This window comes from Aureobasidium subglaciale (genome assembly GCF_000721755.1).
Source record: "Aureobasidium subglaciale EXF-2481 unplaced genomic scaffold scaffold_32, whole genome shotgun sequence".
NCBI classification, from domain to species: domain Eukaryota; kingdom Fungi; phylum Ascomycota; class Dothideomycetes; order Dothideales; family Saccotheciaceae; genus Aureobasidium; species Aureobasidium subglaciale.
This window is the reverse complement of record NW_013566963.1, coordinates 83,839-108,564: the sequence shown is the minus strand read 5'-3', so window position 1 is coordinate 108,564 and position 24,726 is coordinate 83,839. Positions and strand designations below refer to the sequence as shown.

At 50.3% G+C, this 24,726-nt stretch overlaps 12 protein-coding genes across 12 annotated transcripts; 6 read left to right on the top strand and 6 right to left on the bottom strand.

The window, feature by feature from the left end:
- Window positions 1-285: 285 nt before the first annotated feature.
- Window positions 286-2,564, top strand: AUEXF2481DRAFT_33312 (uncharacterized protein; the record flags this gene model as incomplete). Its single annotated transcript, XM_013484171.1, has 6 exons — window positions 286-728; window positions 789-1,468; window positions 1,519-1,735; window positions 1,788-2,311; window positions 2,354-2,391; window positions 2,424-2,564. The coding sequence occupies 6 exons, from the start codon at window positions 286-288 to the stop codon at window positions 2,562-2,564; spliced, it is 2,043 nt and encodes a 680-aa protein (XP_013339625.1).
- A 1,031-nt stretch (window positions 2,565-3,595) lies between these two features.
- AUEXF2481DRAFT_48391 (uncharacterized protein) lies at window positions 3,596-4,125 on the bottom strand (the record flags this gene model as incomplete). The annotated part of the gene is made up of 3 exons (XM_013484212.1): window positions 3,596-3,933; window positions 3,988-4,037; window positions 4,112-4,125. 3 exons carry the CDS (start codon window positions 4,123-4,125, stop codon window positions 3,596-3,598), a joined length of 402 nt encoding a protein of 133 aa, XP_013339666.1.
- A 545-nt stretch (window positions 4,126-4,670) lies between these two features.
- Window positions 4,671-5,264, bottom strand: AUEXF2481DRAFT_33310 (uncharacterized protein; the record flags this gene model as incomplete). The annotated part of the gene is made up of 1 exon (XM_013484170.1): window positions 4,671-5,264. The coding sequence occupies one exon, from the start codon at window positions 5,262-5,264 to the stop codon at window positions 4,671-4,673; it is 594 nt and encodes a 197-aa protein (XP_013339624.1).
- Window positions 5,265-5,806: 542 nt separating this feature from the next.
- AUEXF2481DRAFT_33309 (uncharacterized protein) lies at window positions 5,807-6,493 on the top strand (the record flags this gene model as incomplete). The annotated part of the gene is made up of 1 exon (XM_013484169.1): window positions 5,807-6,493. One exon carries the CDS (start codon window positions 5,807-5,809, stop codon window positions 6,491-6,493), a length of 687 nt encoding a protein of 228 aa, XP_013339623.1.
- Window positions 6,494-6,700: 207 nt separating this feature from the next.
- Window positions 6,701-7,268, bottom strand: AUEXF2481DRAFT_8783 (uncharacterized protein; the record flags this gene model as incomplete). The annotated part of the gene is made up of 3 exons (XM_013484156.1): window positions 6,701-6,816; window positions 6,881-6,980; window positions 7,047-7,268. The coding sequence occupies 3 exons, from the start codon at window positions 7,266-7,268 to the stop codon at window positions 6,701-6,703; spliced, it is 438 nt and encodes a 145-aa protein (XP_013339610.1).
- A 113-nt stretch (window positions 7,269-7,381) lies between these two features.
- AUEXF2481DRAFT_511339 (uncharacterized protein) lies at window positions 7,382-8,501 on the top strand. The gene has a single exon (XM_013484242.1). The coding sequence runs from the start codon at window positions 7,466-7,468 to the stop codon at window positions 8,210-8,212; it is 747 nt and encodes a 248-aa protein (XP_013339696.1). The 5' UTR covers window positions 7,382-7,465; the 3' UTR covers window positions 8,213-8,501.
- Window positions 8,314-10,022, bottom strand: AUEXF2481DRAFT_70227 (uncharacterized protein; the record flags this gene model as incomplete). The annotated part of the gene is made up of 5 exons (XM_013484222.1): window positions 8,314-8,733; window positions 8,795-9,048; window positions 9,119-9,462; window positions 9,537-9,825; window positions 9,902-10,022. 5 exons carry the CDS (start codon window positions 10,020-10,022, stop codon window positions 8,314-8,316), a joined length of 1,428 nt encoding a protein of 475 aa, XP_013339676.1.
- Window positions 10,023-10,961: 939 nt separating this feature from the next.
- AUEXF2481DRAFT_44362 (uncharacterized protein) lies at window positions 10,962-14,260 on the bottom strand. Its single transcript, XM_013484187.1, has one exon. The coding sequence runs from the start codon at window positions 14,172-14,174 to the stop codon at window positions 11,139-11,141; it is 3,036 nt and encodes a 1,011-aa protein (XP_013339641.1). The 5' UTR covers window positions 14,175-14,260; the 3' UTR covers window positions 10,962-11,138.
- Window positions 14,261-14,554: 294 nt separating this feature from the next.
- AUEXF2481DRAFT_48389 (uncharacterized protein) lies at window positions 14,555-16,396 on the bottom strand (the record flags this gene model as incomplete). The annotated part of the gene is made up of 6 exons (XM_013484211.1): window positions 14,555-14,703; window positions 14,733-15,092; window positions 15,133-15,575; window positions 15,634-16,089; window positions 16,146-16,213; window positions 16,307-16,396. 6 exons carry the CDS (start codon window positions 16,394-16,396, stop codon window positions 14,555-14,557), a joined length of 1,566 nt encoding a protein of 521 aa, XP_013339665.1.
- Window positions 16,397-17,188: 792 nt separating this feature from the next.
- Window positions 17,189-18,476, top strand: AUEXF2481DRAFT_48388 (uncharacterized protein; the record flags this gene model as incomplete). Its single annotated transcript, XM_013484210.1, has 7 exons — window positions 17,189-17,321; window positions 17,379-17,476; window positions 17,529-17,729; window positions 17,790-17,891; window positions 17,948-18,059; window positions 18,116-18,194; window positions 18,254-18,476. 7 exons carry the CDS (start codon window positions 17,189-17,191, stop codon window positions 18,474-18,476), a joined length of 948 nt encoding a protein of 315 aa, XP_013339664.1.
- A 1,330-nt stretch (window positions 18,477-19,806) lies between these two features.
- AUEXF2481DRAFT_8777 (uncharacterized protein) lies at window positions 19,807-21,672 on the top strand (the record flags this gene model as incomplete). Its single annotated transcript, XM_013484155.1, has 5 exons — window positions 19,807-19,909; window positions 19,962-20,337; window positions 20,390-21,011; window positions 21,067-21,371; window positions 21,423-21,672. The coding sequence occupies 5 exons, from the start codon at window positions 19,807-19,809 to the stop codon at window positions 21,670-21,672; spliced, it is 1,656 nt and encodes a 551-aa protein (XP_013339609.1).
- A 616-nt stretch (window positions 21,673-22,288) lies between these two features.
- On the top strand, window positions 22,289-24,673 carry AUEXF2481DRAFT_48386 (uncharacterized protein; the record flags this gene model as incomplete). Its single annotated transcript, XM_013484209.1, has 2 exons — window positions 22,289-22,476; window positions 22,528-24,673. The coding sequence occupies 2 exons, from the start codon at window positions 22,289-22,291 to the stop codon at window positions 24,671-24,673; spliced, it is 2,334 nt and encodes a 777-aa protein (XP_013339663.1).
- Window positions 24,674-24,726: the final 53 nt, after the last annotated feature.

Below are 24,726 nucleotides of genomic sequence, written 5' to 3'. Positions count from 1 at the left end.
GTATAATCAGATGGCTTGCATGCACATATTACTGATATCAAGACCTTGGCGGCAAGGCGTCCAATCATTGAGATGCAACATTGTACTGTTCCAGCCTGATCTCACTGTGCCGCTGACTGCCCACTCGGACAAACACTCAAGTAAGCAAACCTACTTGTCAGGTGGAAATGATTTCGGTTGTCACGGACAAAGGACTGCGAAGTTGTATTTGTTACACTAATGGTCGTCCATGACCTTACACTTAGAGTCCTGTCGAGATAGCTCATCCAGGCGCTAATTCGCATGATGGATGATGGGCGCGAACAACTCATCGGTCAAATACCGACGTCCTTCAGGCACCCCAGCTGGCGTCCTATCGTTATCATCAACACCATATTCGTCTCACTGGCACTGACCACACATGTTGCGTTCCTGGTTTGGATATACAGTAACATCAGGATCAGAGATGGTGCAGCACAACTATTCAGCGGCTCTTGTTCTGAGGTCTCAAGGACAGCATCTTACGCTCACTTTGCCGCGAGCGCTTTTGCGGTATTGATGTTCTCCGCAGGTACGCATGCAATACAACTGCTGCTCTCGCCAACCAGAAGCGAAATTGACAATGGACATGGCAAGGATCGATGGCTACATATCGGTGTTGGAGGGCTCAGAAACCTGAAATGGATTCATAAACGAAGACTGACTCTAGCAACCGCTCTTGCAGTGGTATCTGTGCTGCTGCCTTTCCTGTGAGTGCTGCTTCTGGGCATAAACATCTATACCCCTGACTGATATTCTTCAAGTCACAGCTCCACTGTCTACACTACTATGGCAACAACAGACAGGACAGTAGCTCTTGTGACTGAAGCATACCTCCACGGCTCTCGACTTGATGGAGTTGCAGAACAATCGACATTTCTGGCCAAAGCAGGACCATACCAAAATGTGTCAGAGTCATCCCGTGCTGCACTCACCACAATTGCCTACGATCAGGTATTGCAAAAAATGCGAAATAATTTGAACGATTTGGCTCGCTTGTCACCAACCGAGTGTCGTGCTGCTTACTCGTCTGTTTTATTACCCTCCAACTATTCGAACGTGTTTTTGGTTAGCTCTTCTGGCGTCGGTAATACTGTAGACGGGTTTATCGATGGCGACTTGCACTATCCGGAGCTGGCAGTGGGTTACGATTATCAGGGTTTGCGGGCTGTTGACTGGTTCAACACCAAGGGCGCCGCCTCGATCTTTCACAAACAATGCATTGACACGGATTTCGACTTTGGAATCGGCGACAGCTGGAACATCCCTGTTTGGGACTACTACTGTACGGCCATGTCATACCCCGTTCAGTATTGTCTGGCTGAGAAATTTGTATCCGATTGCGGCGTAAGCCTCAACATCCGGGTTCTCATCGGTATCATCGTGTGTTTGTTCGTAGAGGTTGGCTGCTTGGTCAGTCTAGCACTCGCTCGGGGTTTTCGTCCCTTGGGTATGTATAAGTGGGCTTGTATCACTAGGAACCTAGCTGACTCTACTCAGCGACCGTGGGTGATGCCGTAGTCAGCTTCTTGAAGCACCCCGATCCAAAGACCTCGAAGATGATCAATCTCGCCGCTCCTGCAGTGCATTCACCGCTCAGTCGCCACGATAAATTCGGTTTTCGAAGATCAGAGAAAGACATTGCTTTCTGGAAGCGCAAATGGCCAGTCTGGAAAGCGGCAGTGGACACTGAAACCTGTGCTTTATCCATAAATTGGTATATACGTCTTTTTCCACCAACTCAATTCTAGCGACTAACAATCACGCAGTCTTTTCCTCGGTTTCTTTGCCGTGTGGACTGCAGTCCTCATCATCTATAACAGCGGCGAGCTATCAAGCTACCAATCTCTGAATCTTCTTAGCCCTACATCTGGACGCGGATACCTCGCCAATCTCTTGGGTCTCGGAGCAATACACATTCCCATCTCGATTCTCCATCTCTTCTACAATCACCTCTGGTCACGTATGCTCGCCGCCGCGGAATTGAACGCTTGTGCCAGAACTCGAGCTCCTCTGAGGGTAACTTTACTCACACAAGGAGCAAGCAGAACCCACTACCTCAACATCAAACCACACTTTGCAGCCCTACTCATCACTGCATTGGTATTTATCCATTTCCTCACTTCGCAAGCTCTGCACATGGTCGCTATACAGACCTATGATGTCATGGGAAACTACTCGCACCAGAGAATCAGCCATGGTATCTCGACATCTTCTGCGATACTGGCTTTGGTGATTGCGTTTGTCATGTTGTGTGTATTGGCAATCGGGCTGGAGAAAAAGTTGGATGCTGGTATGCCGGTGTTGGGGACGTGTTCGTCTGCGATCTCTGCAGCTTGTCATGTTTATGATGGTGGTGAGGGTATCGGGCAGGTGAGATACGGGAGGAATGCGAGGACTGGCAGGTTGGGATTTGTGAGTTGAGGAGATCACGGTCTGGAGGTGTCGCAGATATGTATGGGGAGGAAGCTGGTGAAGCCTCTGATCATTTGGGTCTAACGGTTGATCAGGGGCTAAAAGTGAAGGGTGTGAAGAGTGAATGGTAGTCGAACATTTTTTTCCATTCTTGAGTGAACATTTCTCTAGTAATTCACTTTTCTAACCTGACCGTATAGCTCGAAGATACGCTCAACCCGCCGTATTTCAATGGTTTAAGAGTATAAACCCCCATTAGTATTACAATACTATCTGTATATCAGCAATGTCAAACTCAGACACAAGGATATAAAGAAGTATATATTACGACGACAGGATTATTGATACGCTCAGCCTTAATCAGCGCTGCAATAGTATCCCAGGTCGCTTCATCACGCATCATCAGCGCCGACTTCAATGGGTATCGGCGTCGTTTATCTTGTTCCTAAGCCTGCTATAGGCACTTGCAGCTGACATCTTTGTCTTGTAACCGCAAATTGCGGCGAGCTTGTTATAGTCGACCTGGTTTACGGTTTAGTATACGGATCTTATGATATTGGGATAGGCTTGTAAACTACGTCGAGGGGTGTCTTGAGTGACTGCGTAGCATGGGCAAGGACTTGGAGCTCGTATTTGGTGAGTTTGGCCATGGTTACGGCGTATTGTTACGTAAATGCTGATGACGAAGCGTATATATGACGACGGGGAAGGAGTTGCGCCGAGATGGGGTGCGTGATTGGTATGTAGAGGGAAGAAAAACATGATCAAGTCCGTCGAGGTCGACGCAGGAAGTAGTGACGAGGCTGGATGTTAGTATACAGTGAAGGAGGTGAAAGAAAGCCCATAGGATTTGATCGTAAAGTGAGATTGCATTTCTTTTTCTGAAGCTCATAAAATAAGGAAAGCAACAACCTTGAATATTCAACGGTTGGGCAGTTCCTCGTCAAGGCCCCATCAGGTGCCAGTTGTGGTGTTGAAAAGGACAAAGCGTAGCTTGACCCTAGATACGCCCAGTGGTATTCTCCTGTTCATGCGCATGTTGGACATGACTGATGGTGCTGTTGGCATTTTGGCCATTTCTCTCTTCCAAGACAAATATCCTTGGGTCGATGTCGCGTCCAAACATTGATTATTTCTGATCCGGCTCTAAAGCGCGAGTTGATCAGAAGCCTCTGCCACCACGGCCTCTTCCGCGGCCGCCACCGCCGCCGCGACCACCACCACCGCCCATGCCGCGTCCTCTACCGCCACCTCTTGCACCACGAGCACCTCTGTCTGCAGCTTCCTTGCGGGCCTTGTTCTTGGGCTTGGGGGCGTCGTCAATCAACAGGGTGTCCAGGGGTAGCGAGTCGGGCAGAATGTAGTAACGAATGGTTGCGCCGCGGATGTTCATGGTGTCCAGACTGATGGTGTCGCGACCCTTGGGGGTCATCTTGACTGTTCGCAGTGCTGTGTTCATTTGTGGGGAGATTGATGCGATGGTTCCATGGACAATTGTGCCTAGAGCGATGTGTTAGTGAGGACACAGAGGATGCGCGCTGCAAGAACACATACCATTCTTGAGCTCGATGGTGACGGTCTCGTTCTGGCACTTCATCAAAAACCTAGGATGGTCGTTAGCTGTGTCGCGACATTTGCAGCATGCGCAGCCATGGTCGACGGCTTGGTGTAGGCTCACCTGACGAGCTTCATGTTGGGCGCAGTGGTTCAATTAAGAAATGCGCGCTTGTTGTGAGGGTATTATGGACAAGGTGAGATGCTTCTTGAGCTTGCTGTCGCTCACCTTCGGACTCGTTCTCAACTCGGCATCTTGCGCTGTAACGCTCCTTCCCCAATCGAGTGCTTGGCGTCGCTCCAAGTGGCAGTCACGTGCGATAATGATGAATTCCATGGCCGGTCAGGCGCCATCAAGGTACTACGCAATACTCAAGTATGAAATTCAGGATCACTATTGATAGAGGCGGGTTTCTGATATTACTGGCATGGTGGGTTCAATCCCCTCGTAACCGGATGTTGTGATACGGAGATGCTATCTGAGTGTAGAGCGAAAGAGAAGACCGCAGTGCATACCGAGAAGACTTGTCAATTCAGTATTGAGGAGCCAAAAGTAGTAAGATGACAGGGTGTTGTATTATCCTGCTCATGCGATTGCTCTCGAGGTGGGTATATTCAGGTATGCAAAAAGACCAAAACTCCAGTCGTAATCCACCCATGCCAAAATGCAACAAGTAAACCAATCATTCCTCGTCAACCTTGATCCATTCGCTGTCGGTACCAAACTCGTTGGACGAAGCACTCATATCGCTGGGACCCTTGCGTTGTCTGCTCTCTCCTCCCGAGGGCTGTAAAGCAGTCGTACCAGCTGATGTGCTAGAAGCCGTGCCGCTCTTGAAGTCGTTGAGAATTTGCGATTTGATGCGCTCGTCTTCCTGCGAAGGGGTGAAGTCGAGCTCGGCGTGCGAGACCTTAAGCTTGACACCAGCGGCAGTCTCGACTTCGGCTTCTGTGGCTTCGTCGTCGGCGATATCTCCTCCAGATGTTGAGCCGGACTTCTTGGGCGTTCTGCCTCCCGACCTGGACTTTCTGATACGATCCGCCTCGGCCTCCTTTTGCTGAGCCTGCTGTAACTCATAGGCAAACCAGTTGATAGCCCACCAGAGGCCACCACACAAAAAGCTCAGAATGACAAAGTGGATGCTGTAGGTAGCGGCGAGGAGACCGGCAAGGGTGAGCTGAAGGGCAGCAAATGTGATGTTGGTGGCCAGCAAGAGGGCAGGAGTGGCTCCGGGGGTAAAGACGCCCTCCCAGAGGTTGACCATGAAGTCAGCCATGGTCGAAAAAGGTTTTGTGAGTTGTTTTAGGAGAGATGGCGGGGCTCTTTGCGGTGGATACGGGCTGTCGAGATGAGGTTGGTTGAGTCGCGGACGGTTCTGACGACGGTGCAGATGATGCTTCACAGGTGGATAGGGGATAAGGGACACTCAGGAAACAGGCAGGGCACCTGCTGAGTCGACCAGGTGAGGAGTTAGTTGATAGTTGCAATTGCAAGACGCGAGAAGGACGATCAAATCATGCCCAGCGCCATCATGCATCCCCATGTTTCGCGGAGATGGCCGGTGCGCGTGACTCCATGACCAGGAGATCACCCACCGCCGCATGTCCCTGATCAATTAGCCAAACGCTCTAAAACATCAAAAGTCGTTTCGATTTCTCAGCTGGCCCGTCGGTCCGCCAGTCGTGGACCTCAGAGCTGACTTGGCTTTCCGCTGTACCTTGTGGAGTAACCGCATCTGTTATACGCCAACACGCCAGCTCTGGCACTAACCAGCATCGTCTTCCATGCTGGGGGGGTTTTCAACACAACACTCCCATCATGGCTCAGTCGGCTATCAAGACTTTCCTAGACTCAAAAGGGCTATCCGCTACACCAGCATGGATTGATTCTTTTGTCACTTCCAGTCGTCAAGGACTTCCCACGCCGGCGTTGCAAAAGACGGCTCTATTCCGCATACTCGCTTCGGATCTCACGTCATCTATCAAGGCCACTTCCACAAACACACTTCCGCCAAACGCCCTCAATCCGACCGTCAAGGAAATCCGCGTACCGGATGCTGTTCCACTCCAGGTCCTGGACATTGAAGATATAGGCCGCAGCGCTTGGAGCCAAGTCGAAGCCATTGAAGCTCAAGAACGCGGTGAGACTACAAAAGGCAGAGAAGTCATCCGTGTCGTGCCTGGCGAAGAAGCAGATCCGCTCCGAGATGGCACATTGCCCATTCCCAAGAGCAGCGGTCCTCACAAGCTACTCCTGCAGGATGCGAAGGGAACAAAGATCTACGGCTTCGAAGTTACTGACGTTGATGGCATCGACTTGAATCTGGGCATTGGTGCAAAGCTCATCTTGAAGAACATGACCATCGCGCGTGGCGTCATCTTGCTTGATCCCAACAGCACTCAACTGCTAGGCGGTAAGGTCGAGGTATGGGACAAGGCTTGGAGATCGGGTAGAAAAGAGTGCTTGAAGTCAAAGGTTGGTCCAAGGGAAGAGGAAGAGCTCTGAGACCGCCATCTGTTTTCGGGTATAGACTCTTCCATCTTCAACTCCCTTTTCCACGGGACACGAAGCACGCGGACGTGACTGAAGCAGGCTACATTCAGCATTGCAGCATGCGATCTACGGCATAGCACAAGGATAAGCAAACACTGTAATACGCGTCCACGTCAGGATGTCGAGGTTATCAACAGGGGTATCATTAGTGTTCTTGTTCTAGTTTTGTTTCGGGGGATTATGTCCAGTGGCGGCGTCAAACTCTGGATCATTCTCTTCCAGCTCTTGCTTTCTGATGGCCTGCATGAGCTCGTACATCTGGGCGATTTGTTCGTCTGCGAGGGCAGTCAGTACACAATCACCGCGTTGCTCAATGCTGGGGCAGAACAGAATACACACCACTCATCTTGTCAATTTTTGCTTTGTCCATCTTCTCTCCTCTCCATTTCTCGCCCTCAATCTGTTGCGCATAGCCTTGCCATTCTGTGAGGAAGCCAATCTATCCTCTGTGTCAGTGCCATCGCTCTTTCTCGTGCCACGGCTTCTCCCTCTGGTATCGGCTTACGATGTGAATTGGGTTGTCGACACCTCTGTGTGCCCTGAACTCGCTCTTGATGTATTCGTCCCCCAGTACGCGCATCTCTGGCGGCAGGTGCTTGCGGTGTCCACGGAGTAGGCGACGGTAGAGCGGGATCGGTGGTAGAAGGGCGTGCGGGACGACACCGAGGCCGCCGGATGGCGTACCTACAGTACTGGCTCTTGCTAGAAGACGTGAAGCTGGACGCATGATTGTGGATATATCTCCTTGCTCAAAAGATGTCGACAATTGCAATAGTTTCAATTGACAGCTGCAGCTGGGAGAGTGGTTGCGTCACTGAAGCCTGCCTCGGCGGCTTTCGCCGATCGCAAAACTCTCCGCAGACACCCCCGAAGCTGGGTATCCATGCCAATTCATCCTTTGCGCGACATACAGAGATTTGAAGGATGCTGCCCACGCCGGACACGTCGCATGTCGACTACGATCAGATCTATGAACCCGCCGAAGACTCGTATCTCCTCCTCGATACCCTATCCTCGTCCACCGAGACATCTTTCCTACACTCGCACTTCCGATCTGGTCATGCTCCACTAGTCGTCGAGGTCGGCACTGGCAGTGGTGTCGTTCTCGCATTCCTTGCTGCAAACAGCAAAACCATCTTCGATCGCTCTATCTGCACGCTAGGCACAGATCTCAACAGAAGGGCTTGTGTTGCTGCATCCACGACTGTGCAGAAGGCTTGCGACAAACAAGATGCGCCCTTCTTGACTGTCGCCAATGCGGACCTCACTTCTGCTCTGAAAGATGGCGAGGTGGATGTTTTGGTGTTCAACCCACCTTATGTCCCTGCCGAGTTGCCAGATCTGAGCTTGCATGCCCGATACAATACTGCTGATGGACTGTCTTCGAGTGAGGCTTTCGATCGTGACTCGCATTTGCTTGCTCTGAGCTATGCTGGTGGTGTAGATGGTATGGAGGTCACAGATCGTCTGCTCGATGAGGTGCCGCGTGTCTTGAGTCAACGGGGCGTTGCATATGTCCTTTTCTGCGCCCAGAACAAGCCCGAAGATATCAAGAGCAGGATAAGACAATGGCCTGGCGGCTGGGAAGCAGAGACTGTCGGAAGCTCGGGCAAAAAGGCTGGATGGGAAAAGTTGTGCATCGTCAGACTCATGAGAAAAGGAGCAGACTGAAGAGAAGAAGAAGGAAGTCAAAGATTGGAAAACATCTACACATCCTGCTATCCCGGACCTTGCCCAAAAACGCGGCTTTGATACCCAGCATCGATCCTGTTCTAGATTGACAGGTTGGCACACGCAAACGCAGGCCGAGTGCTGCCGGCATAATCATCAATGATGGCCTCGACAGCAGCATACAAGCCAGGTCCCAAGAGGAACAATCCGCAGATCATGACAAACACATGAACAACAGTCATGACGCTTCTCGAAGCACTGCTGAACAGCTTCCCACTGTACATCTGCCAGTATGCAACGGCAAAGAAGATGAAGCCGAAGAAAGAGTCAAAAGCAGCACCCAACAGTGACAAGAAATCACCCATGCTGGGCACAATCTCGGAGAAGATAAAGGCGATGAGCCAGATGCCGATCATGACGAGCACCCAGACACCCCAGCCGATGACGGTGTTGCTGTGGGCATGGCGCGACTTGCCCATGATGCGGAAGTAGACGAATTTGGCAGAGACATTGGCGTAGATCTGTAGTTCCATTGTCAGCAAATGCTTTCGGCACGTCAAAACGTCAAGATAGTCAACTTACCACACCAATGACCAGAGTGGGTACAATGACGAAAGCGAATGATGCCTTCTTGTAAGCTACGACTCCAAGACTTCCAAATGCAGGTGCAGTGGCGTATTGACCGAGATATCTGAAGCCGATGGCAGGGGGAACGATGAACAAGAATCCAGAGATACCAGCCAGAACAGTCAAAGCCTTGGGGAAATCCTGAGGCCTCTCCATCTCGGCGATGAAACTTGGGAAGAGGATTTGAGGTACCCAGAGGAAAGTGATGTCTGTAAATCACATCAGCAACCATCTTCTCCTCGTCGGATTTTCGACATCCATGCAAAGGTAGCAACTTACTCAACACAGCATTCATACAAGCAACCCAAGTGGTACCAGCAGGCGGGAAAGCATAAGTCTTGACAGGGCCAGCCTTGGGGTAAACACCAGAATACCCGTACCCAGGTGCATCTTCAATGCCCACAAAGACCAAGAAGAGGAGGATAGCAATACCCATGCACGAAGCACTAAACATACTCATAAAAGAGACATGTTTAAGTGTACGAGGCACCGACATGATGACTCCCATGATTGTGACAATGACACTGAAGATTACAGTACACATACTGTGATCACTTAGTGTGTTCAAAATCTTTGCTCCTGTAAGGACGTGGAAACCAATAAGAAGGATATTGTTGGCCAAACTATACTCAAAAAGTCAGCATTTTTGCTACCCTTTTCTTTTTCTCCCCCCCTCAAGCCAGCAAAATTAACTCACAGCATGAATCCAGTAAACTCATAAGCAATCCTCGACTTCCCAAAGATCTCGTAGCCAAAGTCGCAAATGTCTTTGATGTGTGGGTTCTTCATGATGAATTTGTGCATGGTGAGACTTGTGATGTAAAAGAGGATTCCAGCGATGAGCATGGTGATGATTCCGGGGACCCAGCCGAGAACTGACAAGGACCAGGATTGTGCCATGATGGCTAGACAGACTTGGTCGCCGCAGAGGAGCCAGGCTGCTTTTTGCCATGACATGGTTCGGAGTTGGATTTCGTGTGCGTGGTCTGGGAGGAGTAAAATGTTGGTATAGGAATTTGGGCATAGAGGCTTTTCTTTTTTGGGATAGGATTGGGTCGTTACCTTCGTTTACAAGAGCAGTGATGGTGTCGATTGAGGAGGCACCATCGCTGGGCACATCTTGCACAGTGGCATCGTATACCTGCTTCTCCTCGACACTGAGGTCGTTGTGTGTATTGAACATGGACATCTTCTCCGATCTGCAAGAGAAGATTTACTCTAGAATAGAGATGCAAGAGAAGGAACGAAAAGAACGGATCTACAAGGCTGAAGGAGCACACACGGGAAACACGACACTTATACCAAAAAGCACCATTTCACCTTTCCGTCCCTTCCTCCTCAAAGGTATTTGAGATAAGTATACATTGAGCCAAAACGATAAGATTTCACAAGCAATCAAGCAACCTATGGCAACCGATATAGATGGCGTGCTTCGACGTGCTAGCAAAAGATGTGGCTTGTTGACCAGAGCCTCTGACAGGGCAGAAACGAACAGATGCTCTAGTTACCGTTTTCTGCTTAGAAGAGCGTGTTAAGGAAAAAATCAAGCTAGTGCTTTTAAGCCTCATCGATATCTTGGATTGACTCTTGTCGGGTCAAAAGTGCATGTGCCGCGCCCCCCCGCCTCTGGCCTCTGCAAGGCTTTGAGGTTTGTGGCTTGCGTCGCAAAGAAAAGATAACGGGGCTCACCGCAGACCACTCTGAGCGTCTCTCTTGTACAGCTCACCAGAGATGAGCACTCCAAAAACACCATGAAGCCAGTGTGTCGCAATCACGACATCCTCACCGTTCGCACATCAAGGCGACGGGGGAAAAAAAATGTATAATCAAGCACTGTCCTCTCGCTCGGAAACCTTGATGGTTGAGATGAGGGAAAACGTGGGCGACGGGTGTGGTTCCCAAAAGCTTGTGAGACGGGCAAGGGCTGGAGCCCTTTCGAAAAGCTGACCTCGGGAGACACCTCCACCCGTTCGCCGCCCGCTTCTCATGCTCCGCTGAGTCCGCTGCTGGTCTCGTTTGTTCTTTCCTCGTGAGTATGCCTTGAAGCCTACCATTGTGCTCGAGTTGGCGAGCCTTGCGATCAACAAGTACGATCACGAGTACGATTATTGAAAGAAGGATGATGATGCTGAAAAGTGTTCATAAAGTCGTGAAAAGCGGTATAATAAAACAAAACAACAGCCAAAAGAAATAGAAAAAGTAATCCAACACCAAATGCTTCAAGCAACACCAAAGTCGAGACAAGCCGACTGGTCAAAATGCTTCTCCATCCCGATGTCATCTTACAAGTATCCTCAAATCACCACCCACCCATAATTCTTCTTCCTGAACCACTTCCTAAAATACCCGCCGTGGCTCTCCTGATGGCCCATCCTCTTGCTAAAGACTGGAAAGCCGATACATCTCTCTCCAGACTCTCGATACGACGGTCCAATACTGCGCGCCAGGCCCTCTGCAATGTGACTGCTGCATCGACCTCTTTCTGTTTGTTGGCTGCTGCCTGAGCACAATTGGCCGCAGTCCTCATCTTCTGGATACGGAGAGAGATGTTGCGACGAGCAAGACGAATACGGTAGGCGTTCTGGATGGTGCAAGCGGCTCTATGTGTGCGCGCAAGAGGCAAAAGGCGAGAAGCTAGGAAAGCAAGGAGCGCAATCGTGTTACTGCGGCTCGGGATCGTGGTGCCCTGTGAGGCGAAGAGTGTAATGAAGGCCTCGCTACATCCGAGACTGCGCAGTCTGTCGGCAGTCGATAATTTGGACGACGACGACTTCTTCCGTGTGGCCGGTACATACTCAGCATAGGTGGACGTAATCGCTGCAAGCGCGCGACCGTCAGCAAACGAAGTGGTGAGGTTGGTCACGATGACTTTATGGTGTTGGCACACACTCGCAGCCCATTCTTTGAGCAGAGGACCTTGCTCATTCGACTCGGGCTGCTCAACACTAAGGGCGTAGTTGATTCCAGCACTCGAGTGCTTAGATAAGCTCAGCGTCTCCTTCTTGAGTTCGTCCCAGTCAACCAAGAAGCCAAGTCCCCATTTACTGACCAATGCCCACAGTAGGCTCAGAGTTTTCTCTCTATGACCATTGACGATATCATCGGCTTTTATAGTCTCGATAGCGGTGCCAGCAAGACCACGAACTCCAGCCAAGGCGCTCAGTGCGATCTGCACGTTGTGCACCTTTTGGATTTTGCTGATGCAGGGGAACTTAAGGTGCTGACTCAGTATATGAGCAGACTCGTTGTTATCCAAGGAGCTGACCAATTTCACGCCATCCGGGAGACCAAAAGTCACAGTACGTTCAGACTGGTTCTTGAGATTCTCTGAGGGGTATAGCAGAAGTTCAACAAAACGTGTGAGCAAGACACCGTCGCGGAGATCGACAGCGAGGTTATCGATGCGGTACGTGTATTCTTCCAAAGGTTGCTGTATGTGGCGGACGTTGTATCCAAGATGTCCAAGAGGACGGCAGATGTCTCCGACAGACGGCACCATAAGCTTTGCGAACGCGCGTAGTACGCTAAGAGAGGACTTATGGGGCGAAGATGCTTGAAACAGACGACTGGACAAGGTATCTGTAACTTTCGTCTGATCGAGAAGATGAATGAGCATAAGACCCCGAAGGACAGTTCTTTGCCAGAACCACTCGGGTGTACCAAGTTGAATCGCATTATCATCAGGAGAGTCGGAAATTCGAGACTTCAATAATTCGGTAGAGTCTTCGTGGTCGACGAAGAACGTCGAACAGAAACGCTTCCATTCTTTGACACCAGTCGAGGATGATGTGCCTGTCCGTGGCTGCGTGACAATGGTGGGCGTGATGACTCGACCCACCACCACCTCGGCAGCAGCCTGCAGAGCTTCCGCATCGTAAGTGTTGCCGAACAGATCGAAGAACTGACGGCGAAGACCAATATCATCTCTGAGTTTCGGTGAATGAGAGGCGTCTTTGGGCATACTGAGTGCACCACATGCAAGAGACGCTTTCAGACGCTGGTGAAGAGTAGCTACTGACTGGTTCTGGTAAAGTACTAACATTGGACTGCGAAGACCGCTCACGCCACCGATGGCAGGAGACTCGTGCGCCTGTTGAAAGACCAGATTCACGAGCTGCGTCAAGGCTGTCTCTTGGTTCTGGAGCCAGTTGTCTTCGTAGAGCTCGGGTTGACCCAGGTCATCACTCAAGACTGGATAACGCGATGCAGCAAGGAAGACGGAACGTTTCACGTTCGGGATGCTGATGTCTCTTGATGTGGGAGTCACTGACACAGGCTTGGGCATTGGTGGCTTACTGACTGTCTTCGAGGCTGGCATCGGTTTTTGCTTGAAACCTCTGGAGGATGGGTCCAAGACAGTGGCTTTGGGCAAGACTTCCTTACGGACGCTCGATCGTTCATGGAGGGCTCTCGCTTGAACCTTTGGCTTTGGTGCGTCTTTCAGCTCAGGTGCAGGTCGCTTCTTAATGCTTGTCGTCTTTGCCGGGCCAATTGTCGACTGTTGCATAGCCGACTGTGAATTACTCGTGCCTAGAGGGGCAACCCGGCCTGGTCTTGCCATGAGCTTTTCACTCTTGCCATTTCTTGCGAGCAAAGCACCAGGAAGCGTGTTCTCCTTGCCGCCACCGGTGCCCATGACATGGTGCGAAACATTGGGCTGAGCTGGTGAGAGAGATTTGAGTGCACTACGTTTTGAGGCAGATGCCATCTTCTGAGCTTGCCGCATAGCACTAGCTCCTAGTCGAACAGTCTGAGGAGTCTCCTTCAAGGGGGTGATATCCAGATTGTTTGAAGGCAGACCAACCGTCTCGTCACGGAGTGTGTGATCGTATGCTCCTGGATGAATAGAAAGTAGGGTTGTGTCTTCCGGGATCCAGATCGTTCGTCTTCTGTCTTCCTTTACAGGCTTGCTGGTGCTGATGGTAGGCTTGAAGTTTGCAATATCGCTACTGCTGCTTGTTGGAAGCGGGGCCGGCTTATCCTCTCTAGAAGTCTGGATGCGAATTCTCTGAGCTGGTCTGGCATGAATTGCACTACTTCTCATCATTCTGGCAGGCTCATCGCGTTGGTATGACTCGCGATGGCTGCAGTCGGCATCCTCGAAAATAGTGGTGGGAGCACGCCTAGGTTTTCTTGCCAAACTCTGGGTCCTACGAGGCGGTGCATTCTTGAATTCCTGCTGCACCATATGTGCAATGTTCTGGGTGGTATTGTCGTTGAACTGGTCGAAGGCATCGTCGAAAATGCTTTTGTTTTTGTTTACAAACGGCGACGCGTTTTCGCGCCCACCGTCAATCGGTGCCGGACAGGGAGTCCCAATCTCGTAGTTGAACATGTCGAATATAACTCAATACTGCATTACGATGTTGATTCTGAGATATCTGGGCGATTGAAGTAGATATTCGGTGCTGGAGGTGGGATTGGTTTGCTAGGAGGTGGCTGGTGCAGCGAAATCAAGGTTGGAGCTGGCGTTGTGGCGGCAACGCAAAGAGTCTTTCTCTTGGCATCTCTGCTTGCCTGTCTCGACCCGCACCCTGCCCACTTGTCATCATGGACATTCTGACCAAGGCAGAAAATCTGTATCTTGAAGTCGTGTTCCTGTCTTCACCTCGGTTGTCGCACTATCTTTGAATCCAACACACACATTGGTTGCGTAGAATAATGAGCTTACAGAAGCTGCTTATTGTCAAATAGCTATTGACCAACCTCGAAATTCTAGAATAGCTTCGCCATGATGCGGCCTGTGACCGTGCTAGTCCCACTTCCGCCAACCTCTCGCTCGATCCGATAATGTTCTGTCAAAGCGTCAAAGAAGTCGCGGTCAGATACAAGATCGACCACTCCACGGCGATGGAAGCGAGTGCCTTTGACAACCTGCCACACCAGACCATACCACCAGCCAAAGCAATGATACCGTAGTTGAAAACGAAAGTGGCGACATCCCAATTGCCTTTCAGAAACACTGCATACCCTTGGATCCAAAGAAAGATTGACGCCCAGAAGAAAGCCCAGTAACCGGCGTAGGGCTGATACCGCGAAATAGTAGGCAAATACACGTGTCGATCAATCTTCTGGGCCTTTATTGCTGCGTCGAACCGAATCCATGTAGCAGACATGACGACCCAATTCAACATCGTAGCGGCTGTATTGAAGTTCAATATCCAGTTCAAGACTTGACTACTACCCGAACCGAGAGCGAGAAAGGCAAGGCACGACAACAGCATGACCATTATCACAGCCATATACGGCACGCCTTTTTTTATTCAACTTGCGTAGGAACGCTGGAGCTTGACCTTCCAGGGCAAGGGCATGCAAGCTTCGAGACGCATTGAAGGTATACGCATTGCCAGCTGATAGTATACTGGTAATCAATGCTGCGTTAACCACAGATGGTAAGACAGGTATGTTGAGCCTTTGCATCGAGATGACATATGGGGAAGCTTCTGCGTAGTCATCGGAACCATTGGTCAGAGCAGGGTCGTTTGAAGGTACCAAGATGCCTACGCAGAGAGCACCACCGATAAAGAAGACAATCAAGCGAGTTATGATTGTGTCAAACGCCCTAGGGATCGTACGTCGTGGATCTTTGGTTTCACCAGCGACCATCGAGATATAGTCTGGTCCGGCGACAACAAAGCCAGCGACGTTGACAGCGTTGATGAAAGACTCTAATCGGGTGGTCGGGGTCCTGCCGACCCATGGCCCTGGTTCTTTGTAATATCGGAAGCCGAACCGGCTGCAGAATTTGTCAGATAATCGGCTGCACAACAAGACAAGGAACATGCGAGACTTACTCGTTCGCCGGATTACCACCCAGCATCACGGTCAAGGTGTAAAAAATGAGCCCAGTCGCCAGCAGAATCTTGAATAGCGACAGCCAAAACTCAGCTTCGCCAAAAATCTCAGCTCGATATACATTGAGAGCCAGATACAGAATTAAAGAAACCGAGATCAGGATGGCTGGAGACTGGTCATACCCCCAGTATTCCACAAGAGTGTTGATTATAGTGGCTTCGAAGACCACATATGAGGTTTGCGAAAAGAAGAGATTCCAGCCGGCCGTCACACCCAGAGCGGGATCAACCATACGACTAGCCAGGCGGACGAAGGAGCCGTCCAGCGGGAATAGTGTGACAATCTCAGCCTGACATTGTGCGATAGAGAAGACTACCGTTACCCAAAAGATGAAGGCGAGAAGCAAGCACACCGGACCAGAGGAAACACCGCTACCGATGCCAACGAAAAGCGAACTATGTTCGTTGTCAATGCTTCGTCCTTATGTTTGGTAGTCGTCGAATCAACCTACGCTCCGATCGATCCAGCGATTGCAGTCAATTGAAGTTGTCTAGAACCAAGTCTTCGATGATTCACAGCCTCTTTCAGCCTGGTATCGAAATATGCACCCTGATTCTCGCCGGCCTATATAGTCAGGCTCTGCTATCGATCATAAACGTAGGGATCCCTTACCACGATGATCTGCCCAACTTCGATTGACACTTTCGGACTCGGCGGTTGGACATGTTTTCCGAGAAGCTTTGGGATATAAGAGTCGGGCATGTTTTTTGCGTTGTCGCCATCGAGCAAGTCGCGATTATCTGACAAGGTGACGGACCCGCCTCGTCATTTTCTACTTCTTTGACAGTATCTCGCGCAATGGGCACGTGAAGCTGTTGCAGGCTTTGCCATGGCGTAATATGGCCATACTCGGCCTATCTGTTCCTCCCAATTTCGAGAGATCAAGGTAAACAAGTGATTGAGAAAATCGTATCAGTCGAAAGATATGAGCGATCAGCACATCGCACTGCCATTGGACCATTGGATGAGTCTATTCCTCTGGTTATCTGCTCATTCATAGATAGGCAAGATACATCTCTGGGAATCCTTGGAGGATTGACATCTGATGCAGATGTGCCTCCAGATAGCGCAGTGGCACGGTATCTATAGAATATTAACCCAACGTAAGATAGGCACAAGTAGGAGTTGCGATCAGACACTAGATTGACGTCTTGATAACTCGGCCGAGTCCGCAAAGTATGGCTATTAATCGATCGCCAAGCAGAGGGGCAAGGTGATGGGAAGTGGAGACTGAGACGCGGGGTTTACAAGGTGCTGATAACGAAACCTGGGCCTGCTGGATGTGCAGATAGAGGCCTCAGTAGGAAATGTTGGGCACTGAACTGATAAGGCTGAACAGGCCTGCCGCAGCAAAGGCAGTCGAGTTCCGATGACTCACGGCTACTTGCGACCATGAAATGAGGACTTGCTCTATCTTTAAGTGTGAGAGCATTCCATTGATCAGCTGGAACCATAGTCAACTTCAAGAGCAAAACGACAATCAACTTCTCCACCATGGTATCATCTCTTGCTCGTATCGATGCTTCTGAGCCGGTGGAGAATATTCTAAGTGCCATTGAGCGAGATGGAGGAGTCATTGTCACCAATCTTCTATCGAAGGAGCTTCTCGAAGAAGCGATGCGTGCTAGTAAGTACCTCGTCCGAGCATTGAGCTCAACATACTCAACATTGATGACGTTGGCAGTCGAGCCCAGTTTCTCCGGGCGCGGAATATACGACTCCAAGGGTAGTCATGGCGAGCTTGGTGCAGACTTCTTCCCAGAAGGGTCTCAAAGAGTATATGTAATATTCATCATACGACATGACTGCCGTTCAGTGCTCACAACTCAAACAGGGCCTGCTTTCCAAGATGACAGACCCTTTGATCAAGATTGTTCGTCTGCCCGTCTGGCAGCAAGTCATGGCCCACTTTCTGAACGATGAATTCACTTCGTTCACTGGACAGAATCGCTTAGCACAGAAGAGCGGATATATGCTTGCCTCTACAGCAGCGCTTCGTCTTGTACCGGGCGCTCAACCTCAGCCATTGCATCGGGTGGGTCGATGAGGATGATGATAATACGAATCGGTTCCTTCTGGCTGATGATTTTCGTAGGACCAAATAGCGTTCCAGGTTCGACCTGATCCAAACAATCCCCTTTTTACACCTATGATGGGATGTCTGATTGCCGGCTCGAAGTGCACTTACAAGAATGGGGTGAGTAGTCCAGGAATTGACACCTGATTAACAGGCGCTGACGTTGGCAATTTAAGGCAACAGCTGTCATACCAGGAAGCCACTTGTGGGGTGTTGATCGTGCACCAAACTTGGAAGAGGTGACATATGCCGAGATGGATCCTGGTTCGGCCTTGTTCACACTGGGATGTAAGTTTGATACTTGACTGGAATCGACGCTGCTTGCTGACTTGGCCTGCTCCCAGCGACATACCACGGTGCTGGAGAGAACAGATGTGGAAAGGACGATCCCGACGCTCTACGAACTCTTTTCGCGGTCTTCGGGTAAGGCTGTGTGCGCTCTGCCGCATACATAGGACACCTTGCTGACACACGACTTGCAGCCAAAGAGATTACTACCGCCAGGATCAAGAAGAAGTACTATCCACCCCCCTGGAAATTGCCCGCAAGCTTCCGGAGGACATTCTCAGGTTGGCAGGTTACTATAAGTCTGTCGGAGGCGTCGGGTTTGTAGAGGATCATCAACATCCTGTAGAGTTCTTGCAGAACGGTGAGAATGGAAGCATTGGGAAGTTCGGAAGCTCTGCTCGCAAAGTGGCTGTGTAGTCAGACGATACCATGAATCCGTGTTGAGCAGAATGATGACTGAGTTTGGTCTCTGCTGTAACCGAGATGAGCCAGTACAGCAAGTGTAGTCTTGATGTCGGGAACGATGCTCGGAGAAATAATTGCCGAATTTGATGAGCATGCACTTCGCTCACGGATTTCGTCGGCCGAACGTCCTTACTCCTCGGCGCAAGGTTTTGACTCAGCGTGCAGACACTCTCTGGTCAACCAAAGTCAGAAGTATGCTTGCCGTCAGACGTTGAGACGACACCAGCTTCTGGTCGTGGGAATATTTTGAAACAAACAAATCAGTGTCACTTCGTTGTTGCTTCGTCTGGGCCATGAGGATTGATATCGCGTCCTGACCAGCACGCGTCTGGAAAGGTCTGTGGGGCATGTGACGATCTCCCAAGATGACGCGGAGCCTCTTGAGAGGGGAAATGCGGATGCCACTGAATCCTCCGGGATGTAATTCCGATAGTCGGCAACTGATATAGCTGCAGGTGACTGGTCGACGTTCAACCTCGAGTTGTTTATGGTAAGGATGCTCGTCCATGCACGACAAGAACCTCTGCGTGTGCTTCGTGTACAGGCCCTACTTCGGTGCTTCTACGCGGCCCATCGATATTCCGACAACATGAACGATGATGCCTCGAGTCAACACCAACGAGTGATATGTTGAGAAGACGTCAAAGGTTCACCGAGATCCCTAGGTACGAGCAAATTAGACAACAGCACTTCTTCTGGTGGCTTCAACTTCTAGCTGGCTCCGAAACTGCCCCTGCCATGATTGCGCCAAAATATCGCACCGTGCTGGAAAAACTTTCTTCCAACACGGTTCCGACATATGAGAACAGTTTTCGATCTCTAGGACGCAAACTCAAAGATATTACAGTAATGTTAGCAGTTACCACGGACGTTCTGAGGTACTAAACGGTTGTGACGCAGGAGGCCAAGGATACATCTGTACCACTGAGCCCTATATTTCTCCACATCAAACCCCGACTTTCTAGCAACTGCAGATCTCCACTCCATACTTTCACGCTGGGGTAAGTTTGGGGACGATAATCCTGCCGGTGTCCTCATTCCTGGTCAGGGCTCGATCTGTGGCGGCTCTCATTGGCTCTATGGGTCTCTCAACTCGGTCGTGGAACATCCTAGACACCTCGACGAACGGACATTGACGGACCGCAGCATGACCTACTGCAGCGTCGGCTTCTGACTGCTTCTATCTTAAATTCAATCATTTGCGCCACTAGGCATGAATATTAAGGTCTCGTCCCTTTTCACTAAGTTGTGTCAAGACATCAGAACATTCATATCATTCATCATGGACGACCACAAGATTGATACAAAACACATCGACGACATTGACGTTCAGAAGAATGACCTTGTCATCACTCATGATGCTCGTGGAGCCTACGGCCCTGCTGGTCAGTAGCACTCCTATCTGGCGTTGAACACTCCTGAACTGACACTATTCAGGTATCGCTGGCATCTTTGGCAACAGCTATGTAGCACTGTGCGCCGCCTTCTCGGCCATGGGAGGCCTGCTGTTCGGTTATGATCAAGGTGTTGTATCAGTCACTCTCACGATGGATGACTTCTTAGAACGATTCCATGAGATTGCCCCTGGATCTGGCGGTGCGAGCTTCAACAAAGGTCTTCTTACCGCGATGATCGAACTCGGAGCATTGTTTGGTGCACTCAACACTGGTTGGGTCGCAGACAAGTACTCGCGAAAGTACTGCATCGTCATTGCAGTCGTGATATTCGTCATCGGCTCCGCCTTGCAGACCGCCTCAGTCAACTACGACATGCTCATTGTGGCACGACTGATCGGAGGAATAGGCATCGGATCGTAAGTCCCAACAAAGCATTTTTCATGATGTGAATAATTCTAATACATCCAGACTCTCTGCTGTCGCACCCATGTACATCTCAGAGATCTCGCCTCCAGAGATTAGAGGAACATTACTGGTCTTGGAAGAGTTCAGCATCATTGTTGGTATCGTAGTAGCGTTCTGGATCACGTATGGTACACGATACATGGACACAGAGTGGAGCTGGAGACTCCCTTTCCTTCTGCAAATTCTACCCGGTCTTGTTCTCGGTGTCGGCATCGTCTTCCTTCCATTTTCCCCTCGCTGGCTGGGTAGCAAAGGCCGAGACGAAGAAGCACTGGTTGCACTTACACAACTACGTCGCTTACCAGCCACCGATGCTAGAGTCCAACAAGAATGGTTCGATATTCGTGCTGAAGCAAGACTAGTAAAAGAGATCAGCAAAGAACGCCATCCGACCCTGCAGGATGGTACAAGAACCAGCCGTTTCAAGCTCGAGCTTGCCTCGTGGGCCGATCTTTTCAAGAAAGGGTGCTGGCGCAGAACTCACGTCGGTGTGGGAATCATGTTTTTCCAGCAGTTCGTCGGTATCAACGCTCTGATCTACTACTCGCCTACTCTGTTCGCAACCATGGGTCTGGACTCTGGTATGCAATTGATTATGTCTGGCGTGCTCAACATCATGCAACTGGTGAGTGTTCTCCTGTCTGCTCTGCTTGAAGCCTACTAACGAATGCAATCTTTAGGTCGGTTGTTCAACCTCAATCTGGACAATGGATCGCTTTGGCCGTCGTACACTGCTTCTCTGGGGCAGTCTGTTCATGGCAGCCTCTCACATCATCATCGCTGGCCTCGTGGGCGAAGGACAAAAGGACTGGGATGCGAATGGCGGTATGGGATGGGCAGCTGTAGCTTTCCTTCTCCTATATATGGTGTCATTTGGAGCCAGTTGGGGACCCGTACCTTGGGCGTTACCTTCTGAGATCTTTCCATCATCGTTGCGTGCGAAGGGTGTAGCTTTGTCGACCTGTTCGAATTGGCTGAACAACTTGTAAGCCGTTTCCTTCGACGTTTCTCTGCAGGCTGACTAACAAAATCGCAGCATCATCGGTCTCGTAACTCCGCCTCTCATCTCCGGTACAAACAACTACGGCGCCTACATCTTCTTTGCCGTTTTCTGTGTCTTTTCCGGCGTCTGGGTCTTCTTCTTCGTCCCCGAAACAAACGGCCGGAGCTTGGAAGAGATGGATCACGTATTTAGAGATGCTGGTGGTAGCGAAGAGGAAGAGATCAGAAAGTTAAGGATTGAGAGGGAGTTGGCTGCTAGTACACAAGCGCCTGCTCTTGCTTGATTTCGCATGACGATAGGTGTTCGGAAGCATTGGGACGGAGTTATCGTATGCGCAATTTGTAGTAGAGAGAAGGCAGGCATACGTCATTTATCATCATACTGTTTGCACAGCTGGAACGTTGATGGCCTTTGCAGGTAGCCGAAAAGCGACTGTCATAATCTCCGAGACAAGATGCTAAGGGCAGCACATTTGGAGCTGCGTGGGAACTCATACAATGATAGTGCAATGTTCGGCGCATAGCATTGATGCCTCGTTACGACCCGACCCCAATCTCCTACGTCCGAGATTCCCATCAGGTGTATCGTACGATGGTCACTGCTGCCATTATGAACAAAATCGAGGTAGAACAGAGCGACGACGAGGCTTCAGAGTTGAAATAAGCTTGGTCCGATCGGCACTCAGTTCCCCGAACGGGCTCTCCGACGGTGCCGAGACGCCGAAGACGGACATGGGCTCCTTAGCGCATATCCCACCAACTCTGCCGTCTTCTCGGGCTAGACCATTGAACACCGAGGTGAACCATCGTCGTTGTCTTCTTTTTCCGTTCATTCAGTTCCTTGCTATCCATGTCTCTATAGCGTCTCGAAGCTACATACGGTCTTTACACATCCCTAGTATGCGCCAAGTCGGATCGGTTCTCTGGCCGAGGCTCAGAGCTGTACAGGTCTACGGAGCCAATACCGGTGTAGGAAAGACAGTTGTCAGCACATTACTTTGCAAAGCTCTACGAAAGAGGCTACCGGACTACAATGTACATTACTTGAAACCGATCTCTACAGGACCGGTCGATGACCAGGATAACCGGTATGTGTTTGCATCGAGATGGTCAGACTCGTAATGCTGACTCGCGCAAAGCCATATAACAAGATACTCAAGAGATATAACATCAAAGACATTACTTCAATTTGATGACCCGGTCAGCCCTCATATTGCTGCCAGGATCTCTAAAGAGCCAGTCGATGACCAAAGCATCCTGACTCGTGTTTACGAAGAACTTCTGGGCTATGCTACTGGAAAGGATGCTGTAGCAGTTGTTGAGACAGCCGGTGGCGTACTCTCTCCGGCACCTTCTGGAAATGTACAAGCAGACCTATACCGCCCTTTGAGACTTCCCGCATTGCTCGTGGGTGACCATCGTCTGGGTGGCATTGGCACGACCATCTCATCATGGGAATCACTTCATGTCCGTGGCTACGACGTAAACTCTGTTCTGCTCTTCGAAGAGTCCAGATATGACAACCACACTTATCTTAAGGACTACTTCAAGGAAAGAGGAGTTCTGACTCTCTCCTTACCACCACCTCCTGAGGTCAACTCCTCTCAAGCAGAGGACCAAAAGGCTATGCAACAGTACTACGAATCTGCGAGTGAATCGCCTAGTTTGGAGCAATGTATCAAGCATATCCTCCACACCCATGATCAGAGGCTCGCTAGCCTACAAGCCTTGCCCAAGAGAGCTGATAAAAGTATCTGGCATCCTTTCATGCAGCACACAGAGCGATCAGAGCAAAACATCATGGCCATCGATTCTGCTTACGGCGACTACTTCCAAACACACAATTCTGCTGTCTCTGGCTCGAAGGAAGGTAATCAGCTTAAGCCTGCATTTGATGGCTCAGCATCATGGTGGACACAGGGCTTGGGCCACGGAAATCCTGCATTAGCACTTACTGCCGCACACGCTGCTGGTCGCTATGGCCATGTCATGTTTGCAGGCGCTGCACATGAGCCAGCTGTATCTCTTTCTGAGACTTTGCTGCAGAACATCGGTAATCCTCGCCTCTCAAAGGTCTTCTTTACCGACAACGGAAGTACTGGCATGGAAGTCGCTGTCAAGATGGCACTCAAAGCTGCAAGCAAACGCTATAATTGGTCTTCGGATGAGGAAGTCTTGATTCTCGGTCTCAAGGGTAGCTATCACGGCGACACCATTGGCACTATGGATATGTCAGAGCCATCAACATACAACAAGAAGGTCGAGTGGTACTCAGGCCGTGGCCACTGGTTCGATTTTCCGCTTGTCAAGATGAAGGAAGGCAAGTGGATCGTTGAGCCTCCTGCTGGCATGGAAGAAGAGTTTGGTGCTACCCGCTCCTTCTCAAGTTTGGACGACGTCTTTGCGCTTTCCGGTAGAAAGGCTGACGCAGGTCGTTATGAGGCTTACATCAAGACTTCTCTTGAAGCCTTGACTGCAGAAGGCAAGAAGTTTGGTGCTCTTATCATGGAACCCGTCATCCTAGGCGCTGGCGGCATGCTGTTTAGTGATCCCCTATTCCAACATATGTTGACCAAGGTCGTCCGCGAACAATACCCAGAGCTCTATGGCAAACCTGAAGCAACACCAGACGACGAACTTTCCTGGAAGGGTGTCCCTGTCGTCTTTGACGAAGTGTTCACTGGTCTATATCGTCTCGGTCGTTTCAGCAGTTCATCTTTCGTCGACGTCCAGCCTGATATATCCGTTCACGCCAAGTTGCTGACTGGTGGTTTACTGCCTCTTTGCACCACTACTGCCAGCGAGAGCATTTTCGAAGCTTTCTTGAGTCCTGAGAAATCTGACGCTTTGCTTCACGGCCATAGCTACACTGCTCACGCGGTCGGCTGCGAGATCGCCAAATACTCCCTCAAGACGATGAAAGAAATGGACGAGGGCGCTACATGGACTAGGTTCAAGTCTGCCTGGACACAAGAAGATAATGCTGAGCAGAAGATCTGGAGCATGTGGTCGCAAGACTTTATACGTGATCTTTCGCTCAGATCGAATGTTGAGAGCGTGTTTGCTATTGGATCTGTTCTGGCGATTTCGCTCAAGGATCCTGCTGGATCTGGGTATACCTCTACTGCGGCGACTGGATTGAGGGATACGCTTCTTCACGACTCGAGCTCGGAGAATGCTATCCATTCGCGTGTGTTGGGCAATGTCTTGTACTTGATGGCTAGTATGACGACACCGCCAGAGACTGTCGCGAGCATTCAGAGGAAGTTACAGGCTGCCGTATGATGATGGTTAGCTATGAGGCCTTGCTTTGTGTAGTATAAATCTAGGCTGCAAAA